The following is a 24,199-nucleotide window of genomic DNA, read 5'->3' on the forward strand; positions in this document are numbered from 1 at the left end:
CTTTCAACACGGTAGCCAAAGTAATCTTATCAAAATGCAAATCTGGTCATATTATGTCCTTGTTCACCAGAATCCTTAACTAACCTTCTGTTATCCTAGCCTTCTATTTATTATTCTTAGGAAGAAGTCAAAAGCCCTTGCTAGGGCCTCCACAATCTTGCTGTACATCCTGGCTCCTATGCCTTGCCCCAGTCTCATCTCATGCCATGTTCCACCCAAATCCCTGGAACTCACCAACACTGTCCATCTGTTCCTAATCAAAGGGCCTTTGAACTTACTGTATTGTCTACCTAGAAAATGGTTCCCTTGGAACCATTGTAGTTAATTCCAACCCAATATTTAAGTCCTGCTTAAGTGTTACTTCCTGGGAAAAGCCTTTGCTAACTATGTCAAACCCTCTAATTGAGCTCTATTACACAGTACTTTGAGTTTTAATTTCACATTTGCTTATGTCATTATTCAATTATCATCTGTCTCCCACTATAAGCTGTAAGTTCCAAGACAGCTAGGATGCCTGCTTTTGCTCATCATTGTAACCCTAGTGGCTAATACTTAGCCTAGTACACAAAAAATCATCAGTAAAAACATTTGAATGAATACATCAATGAATGGTAAAGGTGTATCAAAGATGTATAAGGAAAGAACTTACCAAGATACTAGTCCATTGTAGATGAAAGGAAAACTAAAATTGTACTTTACAACTTCTTCAAGAGTCTTCAAAAACAGACTCTAAAGAAAGACATGGAAATAAATGTACAAATGAACTGTGTACTTACCCACTGTCCGTGAAGAGGAACTCCAAATGGGTCATAAAAACTTCCCAGCAGGAGACACTGTAACGTTGTGCCAAAGAAAGAGCAATGCTGTAGACGCTTTCCTCTAGGGTTCTGCAGAAATGTCCATCGGGCCCAGGAAGGGAGAGAGGAGAAACATGACTTCAATCAGCAATGAAAATGCTCATTAGGACTCCTCTCCAGTGAGAGAAGTGCAAGCAGTATGGTCCTTAATAAGACAGTTCACAGTGATCCAGGAAAAGTACTTCCAGGGAATTGTAATGCTCTTTTTCACTGTGGTGCATTACAATTTACTAAGGACTTGTCTAGACCAGTGGTTCTCAACTGTGGATGATTTTGTTCCCCAGGGGACATTTGACAATGTCTGGAAACATTTTGAGCATAAAAAGTGGGGCAAGGGGCAGATGCACTACTGGCCTCTCATGGGTAGAGGTCAGGGGTACTGCTGAGCATCCTGCGTAGACAGTTCCACACAGGCATCCCAGGCAGCCCTGCGTGGGCATCTCCCAGTAGGCATCCTGAGCACCCACGTGGGCATCCCCCTGTAGGCACCCCGAGCACCCCATGTAGGCAGTCCCATGCAGGCATCCAGAGCACCCACGTGGGCATCCCCCTGTAGGCACCCCAAGCACCACGTGTAGGCAGTGCCGTGCAGGCATCCCGAGCACCACGTGTAGGCAGTGCTGTGGAGGCATCCCGAGCACCACGTGTAGGCAGTGCCGTGCAGGCATCCCGAGCACCACGTGTAGGCAGTGCTGTGGAGGCATCCCGAGCACCTGCAGACATCCCGTATAGGCATCCCAGGAATCCCCGTGTAGGCATCCCTGCATAAACATCCTGAGCACCCCGTGTAGGCATCCCTGCATGGGCATTCTGAACACCCCATGGAGGTAGCCCGAGCATCCTGCATAGGCAGCCCCCACAGCCAAGAACTGTCCAGTCAGAACGTCACAGAGCTGCGGTTGAAAAGATATGAATTAGACTCCAGAGCCTACAATCAAAAGATAGTGCATCCCTGGTCCAGGGGTAGAGATTTGAGAAAGCACAATTAGTCACTTAACAAACTTCTATGTTTTCTACCCTGTGCCAGGTATTGTGCTAGCTCCTTAGGAACTAAAAACAAACAAGCATTTTTCTGGAGGAATCCACAGCCTAGTGGAAGACAGGAGATGTGAACCAGCAATTAAATATAGCGGTGGTAGAGCTAAAAGAGAAGACCACGAAGCTCCACGAGAATGGAAAGTGACCAATGTGAACTGCAAGTAGGAGGATAAACACACGCCCAGCAGAGGGTGGGAGGGAGAAGAGCCTTCTGAGAGAATGAGGGCTTCTCGGAGATGAGAGAGAAAGCAGGGGTCAAAGTGAGGAACGTACTGGGTCCTCAGGCCTGCTAGGGGACCTGCGTCTCATTCTCTAGGCAATGAAGAGTCCATGAAAAGTTTAAACCAGGGAATGACATCGCCAGATTGGAGAATCTCTAGTCATATAAAGAGTTCCAAGAAAGCAGTCCCGAGCACCCACATTAAGGCCATTTTAGAAAGACTACTGCAGGACTCCTATTTTCCAGAAGAGAAACGTAGAATGGAATTTTTCGTTGGAAGAATGGTGTGGGTGAAAGCACAGAGACAGAAAAGAAATCTGTTACTATTAAGTCACTCTGCTAAGACTGTATTTCCCCAAGCTAAGGAAACATGGCATTTATATGCTTGCATAGCCAGGGGCTGGATAACGTTTTCTGGGAAAGGTAATATAATCAATATTTCAGGCTTTATTGCCAGTCTCTCTGGCATAGTCTTCTTTTTATGGCTTTTGTTTTTGTTTTTATGTTACTACAAAACCTTAAAAAAAAATTCTAAAACCACTCTTTGTTCATGGGCTATAAAAGAGACCAAGGCTAGATTAACTTTGTCAACCCATGGATCAGGTCATTGTCAATTAGAAATTCTTTTTTTTTTTTTGAGACAGGGTCTTTCTCTGCCTTCCAGACTGGAGTGCAGTACTACAATCAAGGCTCATTGTAGCCTTGACCTCCCAGGCTCAAGCCATCCACCCACCCACCCACCTCAGCCTCCAGAGTAGCTGGGACTTCAGGAACACACTGCCACACCTAGTTTTTTGTTTGTTTTTGTTTTTTTTTTTTGGTAGAGACAAGGTCTTGCTATGTTGCCAGGGCTGGTCTTGAACTCCTGGCCTCAAGCATTCCTCTCGCCTTGGCCTCCCAAAGTGCTGGGATTACAGGTGCGAGCCACCATACCCGGCCTAGAAATTGTTTCTTGAAGTATTTATTTGAGTACTTACCTCCACATCATGGAATGAGAATTCCTTGAGAACAGGGGACCATTACTAATTCATCCTTTCTATTATGGGGGTATGGCACATTGCCTGGCACAAGACATTTTCAATAAGGACTGATATCTTTATCTCTTGATAAAAGTGGGAAGGACCCAAACTATGTCATACCCTCTTCAGAGTTACCCTGCCTGACCCCTAAGAATGTATTCCCTGAGACATACAGATAGTAAAGGACAGGTACAATGCACTTACAGAAAACTAATGCCATGAAAATGAACACGCAGCTGGGCGCAGTGGCTCATGCCTGTAATCCCAGCACTTTGAGAGGTCAAGGCAGGCAGTTCACGAGGTCAGGAGATTGAGACCATCCTAGCTAACATGGTGAAACCCTGTCTCTACTAAAAATACAAAAAATTAGTCGGGCATGGTGGCACACACCTGTAGTCCCAGCTACTCGAGAGGCTGAGGCAGGATAATCGCTTCAACCTGGGAAGCGGAGGTTGTGGTGAGCTGAGATCGTGCCACAGCGCCCTCCAGCCTGGCGCCAGAGTGAGACTCCATCAAAAAGAAAAGAAGAGAAGAGAAGAAGAGAGGAGGGGAGGGGAGGGGAGGGGAGGGGAGGGGAGGGGAGGGGAGGGGAGGAGAGGAGAGGAGAGGAGAGGAGAGGAGAGGAGAGGAGAGGAGAGGACAGGAGAGAAGAGAGGAGAGGAGAAGAGAGGAGAGAGAGAGAGGGGAGAGAGGAGAGAGGGGAGAGAGGAGAGGGGAGAGAGGACAGAGGAGAGACGAGAAAAGGGACATGCAGTGAGAAAGACAAGGAAGAATGGTCACACTGTGTACAAGTGAAGGTGATGCTGCAAACGGAAGGACACGAATCCTTCAAGAATTCCTGTGTGCAAGACATTGACAACCCAGCTCCACGGTAGAAGAGGAAGGCAGCAAGCTGGTGGAAACTCTGAGGCATCTTAAAGAAGCCATTCAAACACTGCTGTATATTTTTCTAAGTAATAGATAGTACAGAAGATTCTATTATATATTTATCAAAAGCATGTATCTGTCCTCTAGAACATACTTCAAATAGCATACGCTAGCTATATGCTTAACAAAGAAAATAAAGGCCAAAAACTCTAGCAAAATGTAACTGATGATATAAGGCATGCCCTGCCTTATAAGTTTTTATTCTGCATGATAATCATCTTCTACGAAACCGTGAACATGGCACCAAGGATTACCAAATGTCCATATCAAAAGCATACTGGACTTAAGAAGCCCAAGCTCAACTCCTGGCTGTGTGACTTTGAGCAACTCTTTAAAGCTCTCTAGTTCTGATTCCTTTTCTTAAAAGTCAGAAGGTTGGACTCTTAGGTTACTTTCAAATTGGACACTAAATGACGTTATGAAATTATGAACCTCCAGAAGGACAGAGGAGAAGAGAAAAACAATTCCCTATTTCTCTTCTTAATTGAGACCCGCTATAGGTTGTTCCTGCTATTTTTCTTTTGATCTCTCTATACCATGCCTTATTCTAAAGAGAATTTTGGGTATCTTCTAACAAGAAAGAAGTCTAGGCTAATATAAAATTATTACAGAGAACCAAGATGAGTTTGCCACCTTCTCAAGGATTTAAATGATAATGATAAAAAATAACATACTCCGCTACCACAATCAAGATCATCTTTGCTATTTTAAAGTAATTTGTCAGGAGAGAAAAATAACCATTAAATGTAGGCACAATTTTACCTTCGTTTCAAAGGCTGGAAGCCTAGAGACTGAATCACATCCACTGCTTTTCTGAGAATGCAATGGGTTGTAGGGGAGGCCTACGGTGCTGTGGGGAAGATGTGAGGCTTTGGATGGATCCAGGTTAAAATCACAGCTGTGATTCTCACCATCTATGGAAACTTAGGCAGTTACTTAAATATCCCTAAGCACCATTTTTCTTAACTATAAACTAGGAATAACAACATTTTATCTCACAGGGTTATCCTTGAGGATTAAAAGACATTTATACAAAGTTTATAGAGCACTTTGCACAGTACCTTGCCCATGATAAGCACTCAATAAATTGTGGTCTTAAAAACAAAACATCTCTACTTAATAACTGTTGTGGGTGAACACATTTTCCCAACTTCTGACATGTAAATACTTCTCATTTGACCTGAACAACTAAAACAAAAAGCAAACACCAGCACTAAAACCAAAGGGAATTCCACATTGAGAAACCAAGGTCTCCACCTGGGCCTTGAACTGAGTGACCATCTCACAACAGGCCTGCTCTTCTCTTAACAGGGGGAAGGGACTAAAGGAAAAACAGCTGGCTTCTCTTTCTCTAGAAGACCAGGACAGATAAAGTTACCCTGAACAACAAGTCAATTGTATCTAGTTTACCACAGTGAAAAAGAAATTAAAGTGCCATGTGCTTTGAAAAGTGAAATTTCTAGCCAGACACAAACGACAATCTTATTTTTAAATTTTCATCCTGAGCTTCCCATTTTTCGCCCCGATCACATGTTATTACCTATAACATGGTCATAATCTTAGAACTGGGCTATCAAAACTACAGGAAACTTTAAAAAAAAAAAGTAACTTTAAAAAATAGCTTAAAAAAATCATTATTTGGTATTTTTGAGACAGAGTCTCACTCTGCTGCCCAAGCTGGGGTGGAGTGCAGCGGCATGATGTCGGCTCACTGTAGCCTCCACCTTCTGGGTTCAAGTGATTCTCGTGCCTCAGCCTCCCAAGTTGCTGGGATTACAGGCATATGCTACTATGCCTAGCTAATTTTTGTATTTTTAGTAGAGATGGGGTTTTGCCATGTTGGCCAGGCTGGTCTCAAACTCCTGGCCTCAAGGGATCTTGAGATCTTGGGCCACCTCGGCCTCCCAAAGTGCTGGGATTACAGGCATGAGCCACCACACCCAGCCAAAAATCATTATTTTAACTAATGATTTAAAATCGTGGGAAACTTTTTTAGCTGGGAATGCTGTCTACATCTACTGATCGGTTTGGAGAAGGCAGACATCCCACATAAGACTAGAAGAAGTTGGGGAAAGCCCTATTCATAGCAACCATGAATGTAAAACTTCAAAGGAATGAAATTAATAGTCCTGGTAACTGAACTTATTCTTTTGCAGTTTAAATCCATCCTCTTATGAGACAAAGGGTATCACTTACTCTGCCAGACCAAGGATAGTTTCCCTTTTATACTGGTCATCTGCAGTAAACCGCTGCACGTCCACACCCTTCCGAAGGCCCTGAAGGATCTGCGCCTGAGTGAAATCCAGGAGACGTTCATTGTAGTAGTGTAACTGCTTGGTCAGTGAAATAAGGTCTTCAGGCCAGGCTTCGTGCCCATGTCGAGTCACATGCCTGGTGACCATCTTGATTAGTTCTTTGGGATCAGCCTACGAAAGACATGGAAAAGAAGACATTTTACAAACATCATACAAACATGAGCAAGTGAGTAACAAAAGGAAGAAGACCATGTCTGCAAGGAACCGTTTGGCCCTGTACACTACCGCCATTTCATAAGCTCACAACAGCCCTGAAAAGTCAGTTGCAGAAGTGGCACTTTACCCACGTAGCAGACCACAAAGACAGGACACAGAACTAGGCCCAAAAACAGCTTTTTGAACTCTTGCTCTGTTCTTCTTCAACCTTAAAACCTCCAAACACTTAAAAAAAAACAATATATTCTTGCTCTTTCAACTACTATAAACCTCCATCAGATTTGTCTCCCAACCACCTGATCACTCACAGTAACTCACTCTAGAAGTAACTTTCATCGCCATTGCCTCTGGAGAAATTTGCTGTGGGCTACAATAAGTGTTCTCAATAACAAAGTTGCAGTTCAGTAACCTCACTATAAATGGCTAGACCCCTGAGGAGAAAAGTATTTTCTCCAGGGATAAGTTTGGGGAAAAACCTCCACCCTGTTCCTGAAATCATGAATAGTGCAAGTTGCATAAAAAAAGGCATCCAACCAATTTTTACTCTTCTAATTTGGGGCTCAATGGGATATTATTCTATGATTCTTAGCAGCTTCTCTAATAACAAGAAACTCATTCAAATAGAACACAACCTAGAATCCAACAGCTGACAGGAAAGGAGAGTAAGTGATTAACTAGCCACATTTATTTATATTAAAGTTGGTCTGGGTGTTAATGAAGTTACAGAGCTGAGCCATGATTTTGGAATTACTTAACAGGGAGTTTAATACTTGAACAGCATTAATTCAATCAATCCCAATTCCTGCGAAGACATGCTACATATTTAATATAAGCAAATTAGAGAAAAAAACCAAGAATCTACCTTTGGTTCTGAGAAACACACAGCTAATTATAGTAAGCTGTCAGCATTTCTAATGTGTAAGCCATTATTCTGATCTGCACAGGAGATTTATCAATGTCGAGTCTAGATTACCAAACCTAGCCTGACATTCTCTCTCTTGATCCTATTAAGGAACAATCTGGGAGTGCTGATAAAAAACAATTAAAGATATCTTCTTAGATTCTGGCACATGGATTTGAGTAAAAGTCAATCTTACTATATTTAATTTTTTCCCTACCTCTATGCATACACTGAGTCCTACTCTCAAAACCACAAATATGTGTCTCCAGTTAAAAGACCTGGGTTTGAATACGAACTATTCCATAGTAAGCTACAAGGCCATCTTTCATTCGTTCAATAAATATTTCTTGTGCACCTGTTATGTAGCAAGTCATTCACTAAGAGGACATGGCCCTTCCCTACAGGAATATAGTCTATTAGGACAGACAGTCAAGCAAACAACTGTAAAATGGTGTGACACAAGTAAGCCTAAGGTGCTCTGGGAATACACAGGAGAGGGCAGGTGTTATCGAAGTCTTCTTCAAAGAGTTAATGTCTAGGTTAAATACTCAGGTACCATACCAGTAATAACGAGGGCAGCAAAAAACAGGGAGACAAATTCCAGTAAAAGGTGAAAATGTACTAACACCTATATGGCTAAGGCTTGAGGGAAAAATGAAGTGTATAAGCCAAATCTAACTGCAATTAGAGAGTGATTTGGGAACCAGCTGCATATAAACAGTATTCCTGGCAACAGATTTAGGCAAAGGGGATGCTGTGCCCCAGCTCTTAGTGCATCTATGGCTGACATTTAACTAAATCCCCTTTCTATCTGTTGGCCAAATCCCTTGGGGTACCACCCTGAACCTCCAGCATGTGCACATCCACCTCTGCAGTTCCCTGACCCAGGGATGCTGCTCATGGGCCAGCCGGCCCATCTTCACCTGCTCGGCACTCTGTTGTGCACTGCCGTGGCCTGCTGCTCTTATGCCTCATCTGATTTGCACTTTTCTTCCCAGTTGTAAAGACAGCAAGACCAAATATCCAGTGATCATGGTTTTAGGGTGGCAGGAGAGCTCTTTTTAATTGTTCCTTGAAGGAGTTCCTAGTGCCCCAGATTTACACCCCACAATCAAATCTATGTTCACCAAAACAATGAAGGCTTTTCTTCCGTATATTCTCACCTGGTGCTTTCAGACTAAAGTTTTCAGCCTGAACTTGCTGAATATACCTTGAAGGAAAGGCTATAACCATCTAACCTATCTCTGCGTATAACTCCATGCCTCTCTCTTTACCAGGCTATTGTTTCTATCCCCTATTCATAGAACCAACTACCTTAGTTCTCCCAATGGTTTCTCATAGTTTTGTTCCACATTCATTTTTGACTTTTTATTATCTCCAAGATTTAATACATGTACTGGCAGAGTGGCCTACATTTCTCATTAGCCTCAATGGTAGAACCCCTGCTGATTTCTATTCTCTTTCTATTCTAATATAGTCTATGAAACAAAAACCAAGGCTAGGTGAAGAGAAAAGCTCCAAAATATAAGTGTATAGCAAGAACGAGCATGGTTATTGCTACCGACATTTCCACAGGCTCTTATGTAACCTGCAGAAAGTTTTGAGTCTCTACATACAATCTTCATATGTGACAAAAAGACACTATTGTCTCCTTTTGCCAATGAATAAAATGACACAGCACAGTGAATAAGCACAGACACACAGAGCTTACTAGCTGAATAACCTTGTGCAAATTACTTAACTCTGAACTTCACTGTCTCATCTACAAAATAGCAGTGATAATAAATAGTGTTCATGGTTGTGAGAAGCCTAAGAGACAATATATATATATAACATATACAAACGAAGACCTGGTAGGAAGGAGGTGCTCCAAAAATAAAAGGAATTATGGAATTGGCTAAAAGGCATACACGAATCACAGTTTAAGTGTGCCTCTACTGTATAATTCATTTTGCATTGCCTTCTCTTAAATTAAAACTTCTGGAGGGCAGAGACCATGTGTACATCATAATTTGCAGAACACAGCACAGTCTCTTGCACAAATCAGGTACATGGTCAAAGGGGGAGCAGATTGGACTGGCTTTGAAGTCTGTAGTACTGGTTAATATTGCAGCTTCCCCACTCAGTAGAGATGCAGTCTGGAACAAGACACCTCCTACTTCCTTACTTATAAAAGAATGTCAATGGCACATCCTCCTCACAGTTTCTTACGAGGTACCAAAAGAAAATAAAAAAGGTATTTTAAAGCCCTCCTTTCTCCATTATTCTATGAAAACATTGGACACAGAGCTTACTCTAAAAGAATTAAAAACTACTGATTGACAAGGATGTACACATAAACAATTCACAGAAGGCATCCAAATATAAGCAGCCTTACACAATCATAAGCCAAGAGTTTCGGGAACTCCATGGAGGGAGCAGTTGATTCCCTTTCTTGATTCCACTGGGCCTCAGTTTCTTCAGATATAAAGCAAAGGAGCATCACCAGCTGATCACCTTTCTAAGACTGAAATCCTATAGATGTATAAGAATTCTATCATTAAGAGGCTGGGCACAGTGGCTCATACCTGTAAACCCAACACTTTGGGAGGCAGAGGCAGGTGGACCCCTTGAGGTCAAGAGTTGGAGACCAACCTGGCCAAAATGGAGAAACCCCGTTTCTACTAAAAGTACCAAAAAAATTAGCTGGGTGTGGTGGCACTCACCTGTAGTCCCAGCTACTCAGGAGGCTGAGGTAGGAGAATCACTTGAACCTAGGAGGTGGAGGTTGCAGTGAGCTGAGATTGTGTCACTGCGCTCCAGCCTGGGTGACAGCGCGAGACAATCTCAAAAAAAAAAAAAAAAAAAAAAAAAAAAAAAAAAAAACTTTGCAAATCCCTTCAGGTGTAGAAAGAAGGATGTTCTACGAGGCTGGAGGCTCAATTGAGGCCAGAAGTTTAAGACCAGCCTGGGCAATACAGTGAGACCCTGTCTCCACAAAAAAATTAAGAAAATGAAACTTAGCCTGGCATAATGGTGCATGCCTGTAGTCCTACCTACTAGGGAGGCTGAAGCACAAGGATCACTTGAGCTCAGGAGTTCAAAGCTGCAGTGAGCTATGATCACACCACAGTACTCTAGCCTGTGGGACACAGTGAGATCCTGATCTAAAAAATAAATAAATAAATAAATAAGAATTTCAGGCCACAAATTATAGCCAACAGATTTCTACACAGTTTATACAACTTTAATCTCTTCTCACTTACTAAATACAAATTATCTAGTCCTTTGTGAATCATTTTTATTTCATATTCTTTGTACAAGAAACTTATTCACTTTTCCCAACAGATATTTAAGAATAAAAACCTAGTATTTCAGTCTTCAGGGTAGAACATGCCTACTGCATTGAGTCTCATTTTGCACTAACAACCCTGTAGGATGGGCATCTCTTACTGTCATCTCTGTTTTACAGATGAGTAAAGAATGAACTTATCTAAGGCCTTTAAGCTGGTAACTGACAAAGCAGTGCTATGATTCCCATGCATAATGCTTCCTAAGAACCATCCTTTTATATTCGGTATGTAGGGAGGGGCATCTCTTAAAAATACAAGGCTCTTGATTGGACCAATGTAGACACAGCTCCCACTACATGTAAGACTTGCTGTTATAACTTGGCTTTGTGTCCCCACCCAAATCTTATCTCAAATTGTAATCCCCATGTGCTGAAGAAGGCCCTGGTGGGAGGTGACTGAATCATGGGGGCAGACTTCCCCCTTGCTGTTCTCATGGTATCTGGTTGTTTAAAAGTGTGTGGCACTTTCCACTTTGCTCTCTTTCTCCTGCTCCACCATGGTAAGACGTGCTGGCTTCCCCAACACCTTCTGCCATGATTGTAAGTTTTCTGAAGCCTCCCAGCCATGCTTCCTGTTAAGCCTGTGGAGCTATGAGTCAATTAAACCTCTTTTCTTCATAAATTACCCAGTCTCAGTTCTTTATAGCAGTGTGAGAATGAACTAATATGCTTGCCATTAGAGTCCTTTTACAAATGATAGATTTTCAATGATAGATTTAATGCTGTCATTCTGTATTGTTCTAGGTAGACAGTTGTCCATACATTCCTCCTCTCATGCCATATATATGTGCTTGTGTGTGTGTAAATATAAACACCCATTAGGTGTTCAACTGGATATTCTATTTGAGCCACTTACTTTTTCTTCCCTAATGATAACAGGGTGTTTTAGAATCATAAGCAACAATACCATTTTCTGTTAAACTCCCTGATATAAATACACCCCTTTTAAAATTCTGTCTTAATAAGGTGGTGAGGTTGGGCACAGATGCTTGTGACTGTAATTCCAGCACTTTGGAAGGCCAAGGTGGGAGGACTGCTTGAGCCCAGGGGTTCAGGACCAGCCTGAGTGACATAGTGAGATCCCATCTCTACGAGAAATAAGAAGGTGGTGGTTAGGTACATTCTATTAATTTTTTGATAACAGGCTGTAAGTATACACAAGTTATAGATCATCAAATATTTGTGTACAAAAAAATTTTCAGTACTTCAATTTATTGTATAAAACATGATACTGAGAAGAACTTATAAAAATGAGAAGAGACAATTTCTCACAAAAGCTTCCAAGAAAAAATTACTTACGGGTGAAAAACACAGGAGTTGGCATCAATGACCTGGATTACTAGTTTTTCCCTCCTGAGCTGTAAATTTTCTATTTCTAAAACTGAGGCAATTTCTTCTGAATCCCCATAAAGACTAAATGAAACTGGATGAATGAGCATTTGTAAGTTCTAGCTCCCTATGCAAATTATTTTCTGATCATTGCCATTGGTACTTTCTATCTCTTCCTCAAGAAACTTTACTGGTTATGACTACTTCCAACATTCAAATTAAATTTGAGTAAAAATTCTTCCCCTGAGCTTATTACTACTTTTCCCAAAATATTGCAAAGCATCTCCTACTCATTCCAACACTGCATTTCATACATTCATTTATTCACTCCACAAGTACACAACATTGAAAGTTTCAAAAGCATTTTCACATGATTTTCATTTGACCCTCCTATCAGGCTGGGGATGTGCGCGGGGAACACTGTTTCTTGTTTTAGAGACACTCCCATTTGTAGCTGAAGCAACCAGAGCTGTAGTCTTGCAGCTGGAAAGTGACTCAAGCCACCTGGCTTCCCACCGGCTTGCCCCATACTGCTGAACAAGTCTCCATGAGTTGTTCTACATCCAGCTTCACACCCAAAATCACTCGGAGGTTTTTGGTGTTCAGAGTACACTCAGACTTCTCTCCTTCTTTCCAGCATCTGACTTCAGTGACATGATGCATGGGTATGAAAGCTTTTAGCCTCTAAGAAGCTTATGAAGAGCTTTCTGGGCAGCTTCAAAATCTTCCATATTCAGTATTCAAAGTGATATGGCAAAATATCACAGGCTGCAAAAACTAACAGCATAAAAAGCCACTCACAATTTAAAAAGGAAATTGTGAAGAGTTAAATTACTTGATTTTCCCCTCAAAACTTGGCAATGCAGTTCTTCAGGGAGGTGAATAAAGTATGATTTCTTTAAAGAATATGGTCAAATCCTTGTAAAAACAAAATATGCATAAATATTCATGACAACAAAATGCTCAATGGCTTCATCTACTGCTTACTAGTAGAGGTAATAAATCCATTCTGGTTTAATAGTCTCTACATTTCTTGGTAATATTATTTGGAAAGTTTTAAACAGGTGGTGTGTTTCCCCTTCAGGGTTGTTATTTTGCTTGAGATAATTTTCTACTTAGTATTTTCAATTAGTAGCTTAAAAAAATGCATTTTAGAAATAGTCTACCATAAAATTCTGAATTTCATCCCCCACTGAGTTTGCTTCCCTAGTCTATAAAACTAAAGGCATGTTTCCATTTTTAACTGATTTTATCTTCTGAACACTTTTTTAAAAGAATGCTACAAAGATCACACTTCAAAATACATTTACAATAATTACAAAGGTAAGATATGAGGGAAAAAAAATCAAGATACAGAATGATGTGCACAGCCTACTTACATCTGTCTAAAAACTAGTTCTATAAGTATGTACAGCTATTAACTGTCTCTGGATGGATACAAATGGGAAACACTGACTTTTTATTACATACTATTTTCAACACTTGAGTTTTGGGGTCACGTGTATTTTTTTAAAACGTAAAAATGAGTTAATTAGAACAAATACTAGAAGAGAAAATTCTCTCAGACTAACCATTTGCTAACCATCAATGCATAAAATTAAAAGGAAAAATGCAGGTGAGGGAGGCGGCTCCATGGATCATCTGAGAGAGCTGCTGGGCTCCAGGGGGCCTCTGCTGGCTCAGGATGGTGCTGCCCTTCACGATGCACAGGCTGTGCATGAGAAATAAGCGCACAAATTCTATCAATACTTTTATCCAAGGCTAGTAATCTACCTAAGTTAGCATTCCTGCAGTGCATATCCAGGAGGTGGAAAGAGAAAATGTGAAAAGACTGTGGAATTAGAAACAAGTTGAACTGACAACTGAGTGAAAGCTAAGCTTCACTGGGTGTTATTATGTGTAGGCAACAAATTGAAACCACTTGGATTTCAATTTCCAAGATGATTCATCTGGAGTTTGTCATATTTAATTCCAAACTCAGCAGTGCTGTTGTATGCAGAGGAAGATGCTGAAAACACTCAAATAATGAGCCATTAGGCAGTCAATGAAAAACTCCTATATACTTAAAACATCCAACATCCAACTATCGTGTCTACCAGTGTTTCCTTCAAATCCATGAGGGTCAGAACTCACAATTGCAAACTTGAAGCCTCAAGCTGTCCTGACATGCAGCATTTGACATGACTCCTGAACTCATCTACATACCAATAAACAGTCACTGAATAACTACAGTGGGCTAGGTCTGGGGATACAGGAAGCAAGAGAATTCTTGTCTTCAAATAAGGTTGCCACACTCCGCGGAGAGAGATGTGTATCGACTGTCATCCTAAAATAACTGCTTCCATGGGTGTACACATAAGGAACAGAGAGAGATGGAAGGAGGCCAAGTAAGTTTCAGAGGAGGCACCTCTGAGCTCAGACTTGCCTGCCCACAGCAGGGAGAAGGAAGAAGTATTTCAGATCTGCATGTGCACAGAGGCATAACAAAGGATGTTAAATTCAGAGAAATCTAAGTTCTGAGCAGCCAGAACAGAAGCTTCAAAAAAAGCAGTGTCAGGAAACACGGCTGGAGGGGTAAGGAAGAGCCAGCCAGTTCACTGAGGGTCTTATCTGTCATAGGCAAGATGTTACCTGGTAGACATGGAGCAGCACATGAAAATATCCTGCTGGGAACTACCTGTTAGGTTTGCATGCCACCAAGATCACTCACGTCTGAAAAAGAGTGACACTGCTTCTTTGGAAACAAAGCTTGAGCGGCCGCTGTCCAAATAAAAAGCAGGTAAAGCCTGGAATCAGGGGCTTTAAATGACAGGATGTCACTTTTTACCAGAGTAACTTTGAGGAAGTAACCACACTTCTGAGTTGTATCTTCTATAAAGAAGATTCCTTTTCTGAGAAATGAGGTTGCTCAAAGGATCAAACGGCAGCATGAACGTGAAAGGTACTTTAAGACAGCTGTTTAGAAAAATCCCACACCGTGTTCTCCTCTGCTTTCACACCACAACAATCACCAACACAGAAGATGTCTGCGACCAAAAGTGGGGGAGAGTTTCTCCCCACCAAGTGAGCAATCAGTTTGGGAGCAGACAGGAACTGGGTATCCTCCAATTCAATTCCTGGAGACAGCGCCAGATCTGATGTCCAAGAACAGAACACATCCAGCTCAGAAGAAAGATGAAAGCCAGAAGGCTCAGCAAGGCAGCTTATCCCACCTTCTTCCAGTAAGATGAAAAGTATTTATGTTCAAAACAATAGAACGCATGTGCTCTGACAGAGGTAAGTACAGGGGAGTACAAAAGCACATGAGGGAGGACCCAGCCCAGCTTGGTGGACTGGAGAAATGTTCCTGAGTGAGGTAACACCTGAACCAAGTAGCTAAGCAAAGAAATGGTGGCAAAAAGCATTAAAGGCAGAGTTTTTGGTATGGCTGCAGCACGGAAGGATGAAGTTGGAAAAACAGAGGCCAGTCATGGGATGTGCAGAACATGCTGGGGCAATGGGAGATCCTGAAGGATTTTGGGTGGAGAGGAGGATGTTTACACCTCCATTTTAGAATGACTACTCTGGCAGTTGTTTGGGGGAAAATACAAAAGTAAATAAATGAAGACAAGGTGATGTTCACGAGGCTGTCGCAGGACATTTAGGTGAAGAATTATGAAAGACTGAATTAAGGTGAGGACACGGGGTGGAGAGATGGAAACAAATGGAGAGGTGGTAACGCTCACCCACTCACTGGTGACACATCTGTCTGTCTGGAAGACATTCAAAAAGGCTTTGCATCTTGATAGGAAAAACATCCTGGATTCTAATTCTTCACTTCTACTTTCAGACCAACAATCAGATGCTTTCCAGAGGTTGCCAAGAAGCCCCTGGAGAACTAGTTGACTCATGCCCATGTGCTACCTCAGGCCACCAGAGGGCACCTCTTTCTGTCTGGAGCAGCTGAAAAGTTAGAAATCAGGTGTTCAGGCACCATCACTGGGCCCCGTGGACTGTACTGGCTTCTGTTCCCATAGGATTAATGCTGCTTCTTCAAGCAATGACTCTGAACAGCGGCTACCCTAGGTTGTTGCACCCAGAAAGGGAATGGTGGTGGGTGGCTGGAACTATGCCACAGGGTGGGTGGGTAGTGTGACAACCAGGAATTAGAGGACAAGAGCTAGCACGAGAGCAGGAGAGCTCCAAGGAACACTTTCAAAGGAAAAGACGATTTGATAGATGTGATGGTTAATATTAAGTATCAACTTGATTGAGGAATGCAAAGTATTGTTGCTGAGAGTGTCTGTGAGGGTGTTGCCAAAGGAGATTAACATTTGAGTCAGTGGATTGGGAGAGGCAGACCCATCCTCAATGCGGGTGAGCACTGTCTAATCAGCCGCCAGTGTGCCTAGAATAAAGCAGGCAGAAGAAGGTGGGAGAAGCCAACTGGCCAAATCTTCCAGCCTTTATCTTTCTCCCGTGCTGGATGCTTCCTGCCCTTGAACATCAGACTCCAAGTTCTTCAGCTTTTGGACTCTTGGGCTTACACCAGTGGTTTGCTAGTGGCTCCTGGGCTTTCAGCCGCAGACTGGAGACTGCACTGTTGGCTTCCCTTCTTTTGAGGTTTTGGGACTCGGACTGGCTTCCTTGCTCCTCAGCTTGCAGATTGCCTAATGTGGGAATTCATCACTGTGGGTGGTGTGAGTCAATACTGCTTAATAAACTCTCCTTCATATATACATATATCCTATTCCTTCTGCCACTCTAGAGAACCCTGACTAATACAATAGAAAAACAGTGATAGAAATAAGAACGAGAGTTAATGGGCAGAGATGGTGGGTTGATAGAAGCTGGATGGAAGAAACGGAAATTGGGGTAAGAGGTAGAAAGGAATAAAAATCCAGACGTATTCTTTATACCACAATGCTAAGCTCTATGTCCTTTAGAGTAGGTACTGTAACGCTGAATTGATAAAAGGGTACACAAAATATAAGACCTGGAAATAAAACACTTTCCACTAAGTGGAAAGAACTGTAGGAACACAGAAGCAGAAACTAAGATAAACACACCTACTTTGAACCCTTATCCTTCAGTATTTTGCTTTATTTCTTGGCAAGCTTTAGTTGCGGACACCCCAAATAGGGTTTCCTGCAGAGTGACTGTGGTGTGTGAATTTGGAAAGAGTGGTGGCCAGATACAAAAGGTGGGATGGAATGTAATGGTTTTCTCCTGACTTATCTGAGTCACAAACAGTACATGCATTAGGAATTTTCATTTTGGTACAAAGTAATTTACTATCAGGGAAAACAAGAAAAATATAAGTTGCACTACAATTTTCCTCCAAGAGAACTACTTTAATTAAAGAAATGAAACTGAAGATTATAAGCCAAAATGTGGCTTTGCAGCCAGCTTTTTGGCTTTCTTAAAAGCTGTAACTTGTTGTCTGTCCAACATCCATCTTCAGTTCTCTACTTTGCCGCCAGTCTAATCCACATTTACTTAACTGTCTCATACAGATTTAGAGCAAGCGGCAAGGTCTTGAGGTCCAGCACCATGCCATAGTCATCTTCCAACACCAAGGCTCAGCAGCAGGGTGTGGCACATGAGGGATGCTTAATGACTGACAGCTGACTGATGGAGTGGCTGATATGGTTAGGTTTGTGTACCCACCCAAATCTCATCTTGAATTATAATCCCCATAATCCCCATGTGTCAAGGGAAAGACCAGGTGGAGATAACTGAATCATGAGGGCAGTTTCCCCCATGCCGTTCTCATGGTAATGAGTGAGTTCTCACAAGATCTGATAGTTTTATAAAGGGGCTTTTCCTGCTTTGCTCAGCACTTCTTCCTGCCGCCTTGTGAAGAAAGTGCCTTCCTTCCCCTTTGCCTTCTGTCATGATTGAAAGTTTCCTGAGGCCTCCCCAGCCATGCTGAACTGTGAGTCAATTAAAACTCTTTCAAGTTTCAGGTAGTTCTTTACAGCAGTATAAAAACAGACTAAAACAGTAAATTAATACTGCAGAAAGTGGGGTACTGCTATAAAGATACCCGAAAATGTGAAAACAACTTTGGAACTAGGCAACAGACAGAGGTTGGAACAGTTAGGAGGGCTCAGAAGAAGACAGAAAGATGTGGAAGGGTTTAGAAGTTCCTAGAGACTTGTTGAATGACTTTGACCAAAATGCTGACAGTGATATGGACAATGAAGTCCAGGTTGAGGTAGTCTTAGATGGAGATGAGGGACTTGTTGGGGACAAAGACGACTCTTGCTATTCTTTAGCAAAGAGACTGATGGCATTTTGTGCCTGCCCTAGAGACCTGTAGAACTTTGCTTGAGAGAGACGATTTAGGGTATCTGGTGGAAGAAATTTCTAAGAAGCAAATCATTCAAAAGGTGACTTGGATGCTCTTAAAAGCAATCAGTTTTATGCACTCACAAAAAGAGATGGTTTGGAGTTGGAATTGGAACTCATGTTTAAAAGGGAAGCAGAGCATAGTTACTTCTAGGAAGTAACCAACTTGCTTTTGATTTTACAGGCTCATAGGCAGAAGGGACTTGCCTTGTCTCAGATAAGCCTTTGGATTTAGACTTTTGGGTTAATGCTAGAACGAATTTAAGATTCTGGGGAACTGTTGGGAAGGCATGACTGGTTTTGAAATGTGAAAGGGACATGAGATTTGGGAGGGGCCAGAGGCAGAATGATATGGTTAGGCTTTGTGTCCCCACTCAAATCTCATCTTGAATTATAACCCCTATAATCCCCATGTGTCAAGGGAGAGGCCAGGTGGAGGTAACTGGATCATGGGGGTGGTTTCCCCCAAGCTGTTCTCATGAGATCTGATGGTTTTATAAGGGGCTCTTCCCACTTTTCTTGGCATTTCTCTTTCCTGCCATTTTGTGAAGAAGGTGCCTTGGTTCCTGCCACCTTCCTCCATGATTGTAAGTTTTGTGAGGCCTCCCCAGCCATGCTGAACTGTGAGTCAATTAAATCTCTTTCCTTTATAAATTACTCAGTCTTGAGCAGTTTTTGTTTTGTTTTGTTTTATTTTGTTTTGTTTAGATGGAATTCCATTCTTGTTGCCCAGGCTGGAGTGCAATGGTGCGATCTCAGCTCACTGCAACCTTCGCCTCCCAGATTCAAGCAATTTGCCTGCCTCAGCCTCCCCAGTAGTTGGGATTACAGGTGCCCACCACCATGCCCAGCTAATTTGTATATTTTTAGTAGAGGCAGGGTTTCACTATGTTGGCTGGCTCGAACTCCTGACCTCAGGTGATCCACCTGCCTCGGCCTCCCAAAGTGCTGTGATTACAAGCACGAGCCACTGCACCTGGCCTGGGAAGTTCTTTATGGCAGTATGAAAACGGACAAATATAGTGGCCTTCCAATCTTATGTATTCAGGAAAGGTACAGCATGGAGTAGGCAAACAGTAGGACCTTAATATAGATGATATAGTTGGAATGGAAGAGTGAGATCTAATTTCAGCACCAGCATCCCAGTTCAATGACATCCACTTAGAGACCTCAGTCAAATATATTTTGAGAGCTCAATTGACCTTTAGGGGGAAAACATTCAAGTTTACAATAAGGTACTATGTATTTAGTCAAAGTAAAGCTTCATTGTGTTTCAACGTACTTAGAGTTTTAGAGGAAATTATTTGGTACTTGTATACACACATAACACTAATGAAAAGGTAAGAGTAAAATACATTTGCCAAATTTCCACTTAATCACTTCAGTCCCTTAATTTATAACACATATTAATGCATGTTTCTTATTTCACATTAAACCATACCTGAGATATAAAAGAAACAAAATTACTAGAGTATAATAAAGTTATACAAAATAAGTATCTGTATAGGCCGGGTGCGGTGGCTGACGCTTGTAATCCCAGCACTTTGGGAGGCCGAGGCGGGCGAATCACAAGGTCAGGAGATCGAGACCACGGTGAAACCCTGTCTCTACTAAAAATACAAAAAATTAGCCGGGCGTGGTGGCGGGCACCTGTAGTCTCAGCTACTGGGTGAGGCTGAGCCAGAAGAATGGTGTGAACCCGGGAGGCGGAGCTTGCAGTGAGCCGAGATTGCGCCACTGCACTCCAGCCTGGGCGACAGAGCGAGACTCTGTCTCAAAAAAAAAAAAAAAAAGTATCTGTATAAAGCAGCAGTAGCTACCAAAGAACAAAAAACACGATTCCCAAAACAAAGTAACACCTTAGGCGAACTGGTTAAAAGAATAAAGCATTCCTGCTTCTTGTCCAAATGCTGACACGAGAATAAAACTATGCCCATAACCAATACACACCCAATAGTGATGGTGTCCTGGGAGAGTCATGTGTTATGGATAGTCTTTCCACGTGTCTTCTTGTAAATAAACACTGACAGATGGAAGCCTATCTATCACCACAAATGGAAGGTTTTCACATCATCCTAGTTCTTAGATATGATTTGGAAGGTTGAGGCAGCTAGAACTTTGACAGACACATGAAATTATTTCCTTACATAAAATACAAAACCTGGAAATAAAATACACTTTCTATCATGTGGAAGAACTATAAAAACACAGAAGAAATCAAAATAAACGCATTTACTTTTAACCCTTATCTTTCAGTATTCTGCTTTATTTCTTTGCTAGTTTTAATTGTGGAAATCTTTTTTTTTTTTTTTTTGGAAACATCATATTAGGATGAACTTTATTTTTACATTGTTGTACAATTCATTGGTAAACTTAAAAAAATACAAATACATGATTTGTTGTCCCAGAAAATACTTTTGTCACATTGCCAGCTGTTTCCCTCAGCATCTCCTGCTCCTGTCAGCAATTCTGTATGTAACTGCAATAGTTTGTGTGACTTGAAAAAGATGTGCCAAGAGCATCCTCACAGTGAGAAGGGACCAGGCAGAAATCCTGGGGCCCTCGGCCTCCTTCTGCCTCCCCTCCCGGAGGGTGTGATGACAGGACCCTGAAGCTATGGCTGACAGGTGGGGATCTAAAGGGGACAGTCCCATGAAAGACACATGGGGACACCAGCTCACTGGGAGCTTTTGCTTCCCAAACAAGATGTGGGCAGCATGACTCCAGCCTCCGGAACCCAAACAATGTATTAATTGTGGAAATCTTAAACAGGCTTTCTTATAGAGTGACTGCACTATCTGAGTTTGGAAAGAGTGATGGCGAGATATGAAAGGTGGGATAGAATTGAACAATTTTCTCCTAATTAACCCAGTCACAAATAGTACATGCTTTGGGACTTTTCATTTTGGCGTAATTTACTATCAGGGAAAACAAGAAAAACATAAGTTGTATTAGAATTTGTTTGGGGTTGGGAAAGGAAGACTCTTGCCTCAATAAAATCTGGACCTTGGATTTATGTACACAGTGGATTTTAAAGTCTAATCAATTTGATTATCTACTCTTAAAATGATCCAATATAAAAATTAGATAATTTCGCAATGCTGATAATTAAAACTGGTCTGTCTATACAAGTACTTGGAAGGATTTTTCAGTGGCATCTGCAATACTCTTATGTCCATAAAAAAAAGGCACATGTAACTTGAGGCCATGTTTACCTGCTTTCACTTGGAAATTAACAATAAAGTTACACAAAAGCTGTCTGAGGCTTTTGGCAAGTACGAATAATATGTTTCAACATTCTGTCTGTACAACTGACTACTCTCATACCTCTGGCTTAAAAAAAAAATAAAAGTGCAGTATTGCTCAAAGAATTATGTTGCCTACTTTCCTAAGTTAGGCACAGTCATCTTCCTTTTAGAAAGTAAATTAAAAAAAAAAAACAATTCTCCAGTTTGCCTTTCCCACTACTTTAGCCATTCCTAAGAACTTAGTAAAATTAAGTAAATGGAAGAAAAGTTAGAGGGAGGAATCAATATTCACAATAAATATTAAACTCTACTTACTGATACCTGGAGAAGCAACTTCGTCGAATACAGGAAAGCCAAGAGCTGCCTGCCACTTGGAATACATTCTGGATACATATGTAATCAGTTCCTCCAAAAATTAAACATGTATTTTGAGTATTTTAGAAAAGGCTTAACTCTGCTCATTAGTAAGTTGGAAATCATGAAGACTCACCCTGTAAAGAGGATGGCACTTGTCCCTGAAACATGGGGCCAACTGGGCATAGATCTGGAGGCTATAGTAATATGCTGCCAGCTGGAGAGATAACGCAGAGGGGGACTGCTTTTCAAAGCACCGGTTAGCATCTAACACCTAGGAGGGAACATGCTAGAATTAACTCAGCTTAAAGGAAATTAAGAAGATCATTATAAACCATTACATTTCCAGTCATTCCTGCAGATTTTTTATACAACGTTCCCATTATATCAACTCAAGCTCAAGATCAACTTAATAATGACTATATTAAAAATCACAAGGCACTATAAAACAAATCCTATGCAGTAAAAGTGGATGTAAAGATCAACATTTAAGCTAACTGTAGAATTGACTCTATACTGACCAAGATCCCTTCAGCATCTAAGAAATAAGAGGAGGAAATGACATGCAATAAACAATTTTACTGATGAAAATTCACAGTATACGTTTTTCATTTAGTCATTTTAAATTCTTCTTTATTGGTAAGGGCAAACTTACTTGTGGTAAGGCAAGAAGATAAGCAAGAGCCAAGGTCATGTCATTTGGCAAGGCTTCAATTGCTAGTTGCAAGAGAACTGAAAGCAGAAAAAGAAACATTATTTTACTGAGGTTGCATATGACATTCATAGTTATTAAGTGCCATGTTTTCAGCCCTATAAGATTTCAACAAATAATTAGTGGCAGAGACCTTTCAGGAAAGGCTGTTCAGCACATCTAAAAACAGATCATATGGAACTGTGTTAAACAGTAACCTCGCCTTAATTCAGAAAAAGTATACTATTGGTTACTCATACACGAGGAAATTCTGTCAGGGCAGCTGCAAAGGTTAAGTGCAAAAACATGAGAGAGGCTGGTTGCCTAGAGCTGGGTCTTTCGGTTTTAAAGATGCAGACCATGCTACAAAATTGTGTATCAGCGTTAGCTAATATGGAGGGTGATAATATGAGTACTAGAGATCAGAGCAATAAAATAGCTTTAGGAGTGCAAATTTAGGGTAAATCTTTTGATTATTACAATGATGATAATATGATTTTGTTCCTTCTAATAACACCCCTCTTCATCACGCTCCACAAAAAGAACATCAGACTTTTGTTTTGCTTATATGTCTTAAAATATCCCAACCATTAAAAACATTTCTTTTTCACATAAATTTTTACACAAATCACAACTTGTCAATGTCAGAGCTTTAACATAAGAGCATGCATTGTCAATACGGTCTGTGTTTGTACACAGTTTGTTTCAATAAGGATGTAACCTATACATTTAGGATCTCAGTAGCAAATACTAGGTAGTCATATGTAATCATAATATGAATCCTTTATTTTTTAAAAAACACAGACGCTCATGATAGGCATTAATGAAGGAGATAGTATATGAATGATTCAAAGTAAACAGTATTTGACTTTGGAAATGTACCACGTGATTTTTCCAGATTTACCTTCCCGATTAAGTCTTACTTAGATTGACATTTAAGTTGTTTGTATAATCTCTGTTTAGCTGATAGTCTAGGCACTGGGGATGGTGGGAGGGTGAGAAGGAATCTACAAATGGCTCAAGTGTCCGAGGCTGACCTAGAACTCAAAATTTCCTGTGGATGATTCACAGAGAAAACCTACTGTGTCTTCCCCACTTGTATCTACAAGGGGAACATCAGTTATCCAAAATTTATTTTCTACATGTTATCCGAATCTTATGAACCAAATGGACCACCAGTCAGCCTCAGCTCCTACAAGGAATCATACAGTTTTAGAGACATTTTCTAATCAAAAGCTATTTATTTCAAGGTCTACTTCCAAATTTATTCCTTCGCTCAACATCAACAAGAACCTTCTTTGAACCAGACACTGCCGTACGAATTAGAATCCTTTCAAGAATAAAAAGACTCTAAATAAATAATTTAAAATACAATTCAAAGGGCCCAAGTCAAATTTTGTACAAGCCATTATAAGATTAAAGAAGAGGTAGCTGGGCATGGGGATGACAGTTCATGCTTGTAATCTCAACATTTGCCTAC

General features: G+C 41.2%; 1 protein-coding gene across 1 annotated transcript in view; it reads right to left on the minus strand.

Moving 5' to 3' along the window:
• The window catches only part of NBAS (NBAS subunit of NRZ tethering complex), a 388,298-nt gene that overhangs the window by 118,280 nt on the left and 245,819 nt on the right, over nt 1-24,199 (minus strand). The window contains exons 39-42 of the mRNA XM_030800558.1: nt 22,684-22,760; nt 22,165-22,302; nt 6,258-6,487; nt 777-887 (exon numbers count right to left, since the gene is read on the minus strand). Of these exons, the coding sequence (XP_030656418.1) occupies nt 777-887; nt 6,258-6,487; nt 22,165-22,302; nt 22,684-22,760 (556 nt within the window). The remainder of the gene's footprint in view (nt 1-776; nt 888-6,257; nt 6,488-22,164; nt 22,303-22,683; nt 22,761-24,199) is intronic.

Source organism: Nomascus leucogenys, chromosome 19 (genome assembly GCF_006542625.1).
Source record: "Nomascus leucogenys isolate Asia chromosome 19, Asia_NLE_v1, whole genome shotgun sequence".
NCBI classification, from domain to species: Eukaryota; Metazoa; Chordata; class Mammalia; order Primates; family Hylobatidae; genus Nomascus; species Nomascus leucogenys.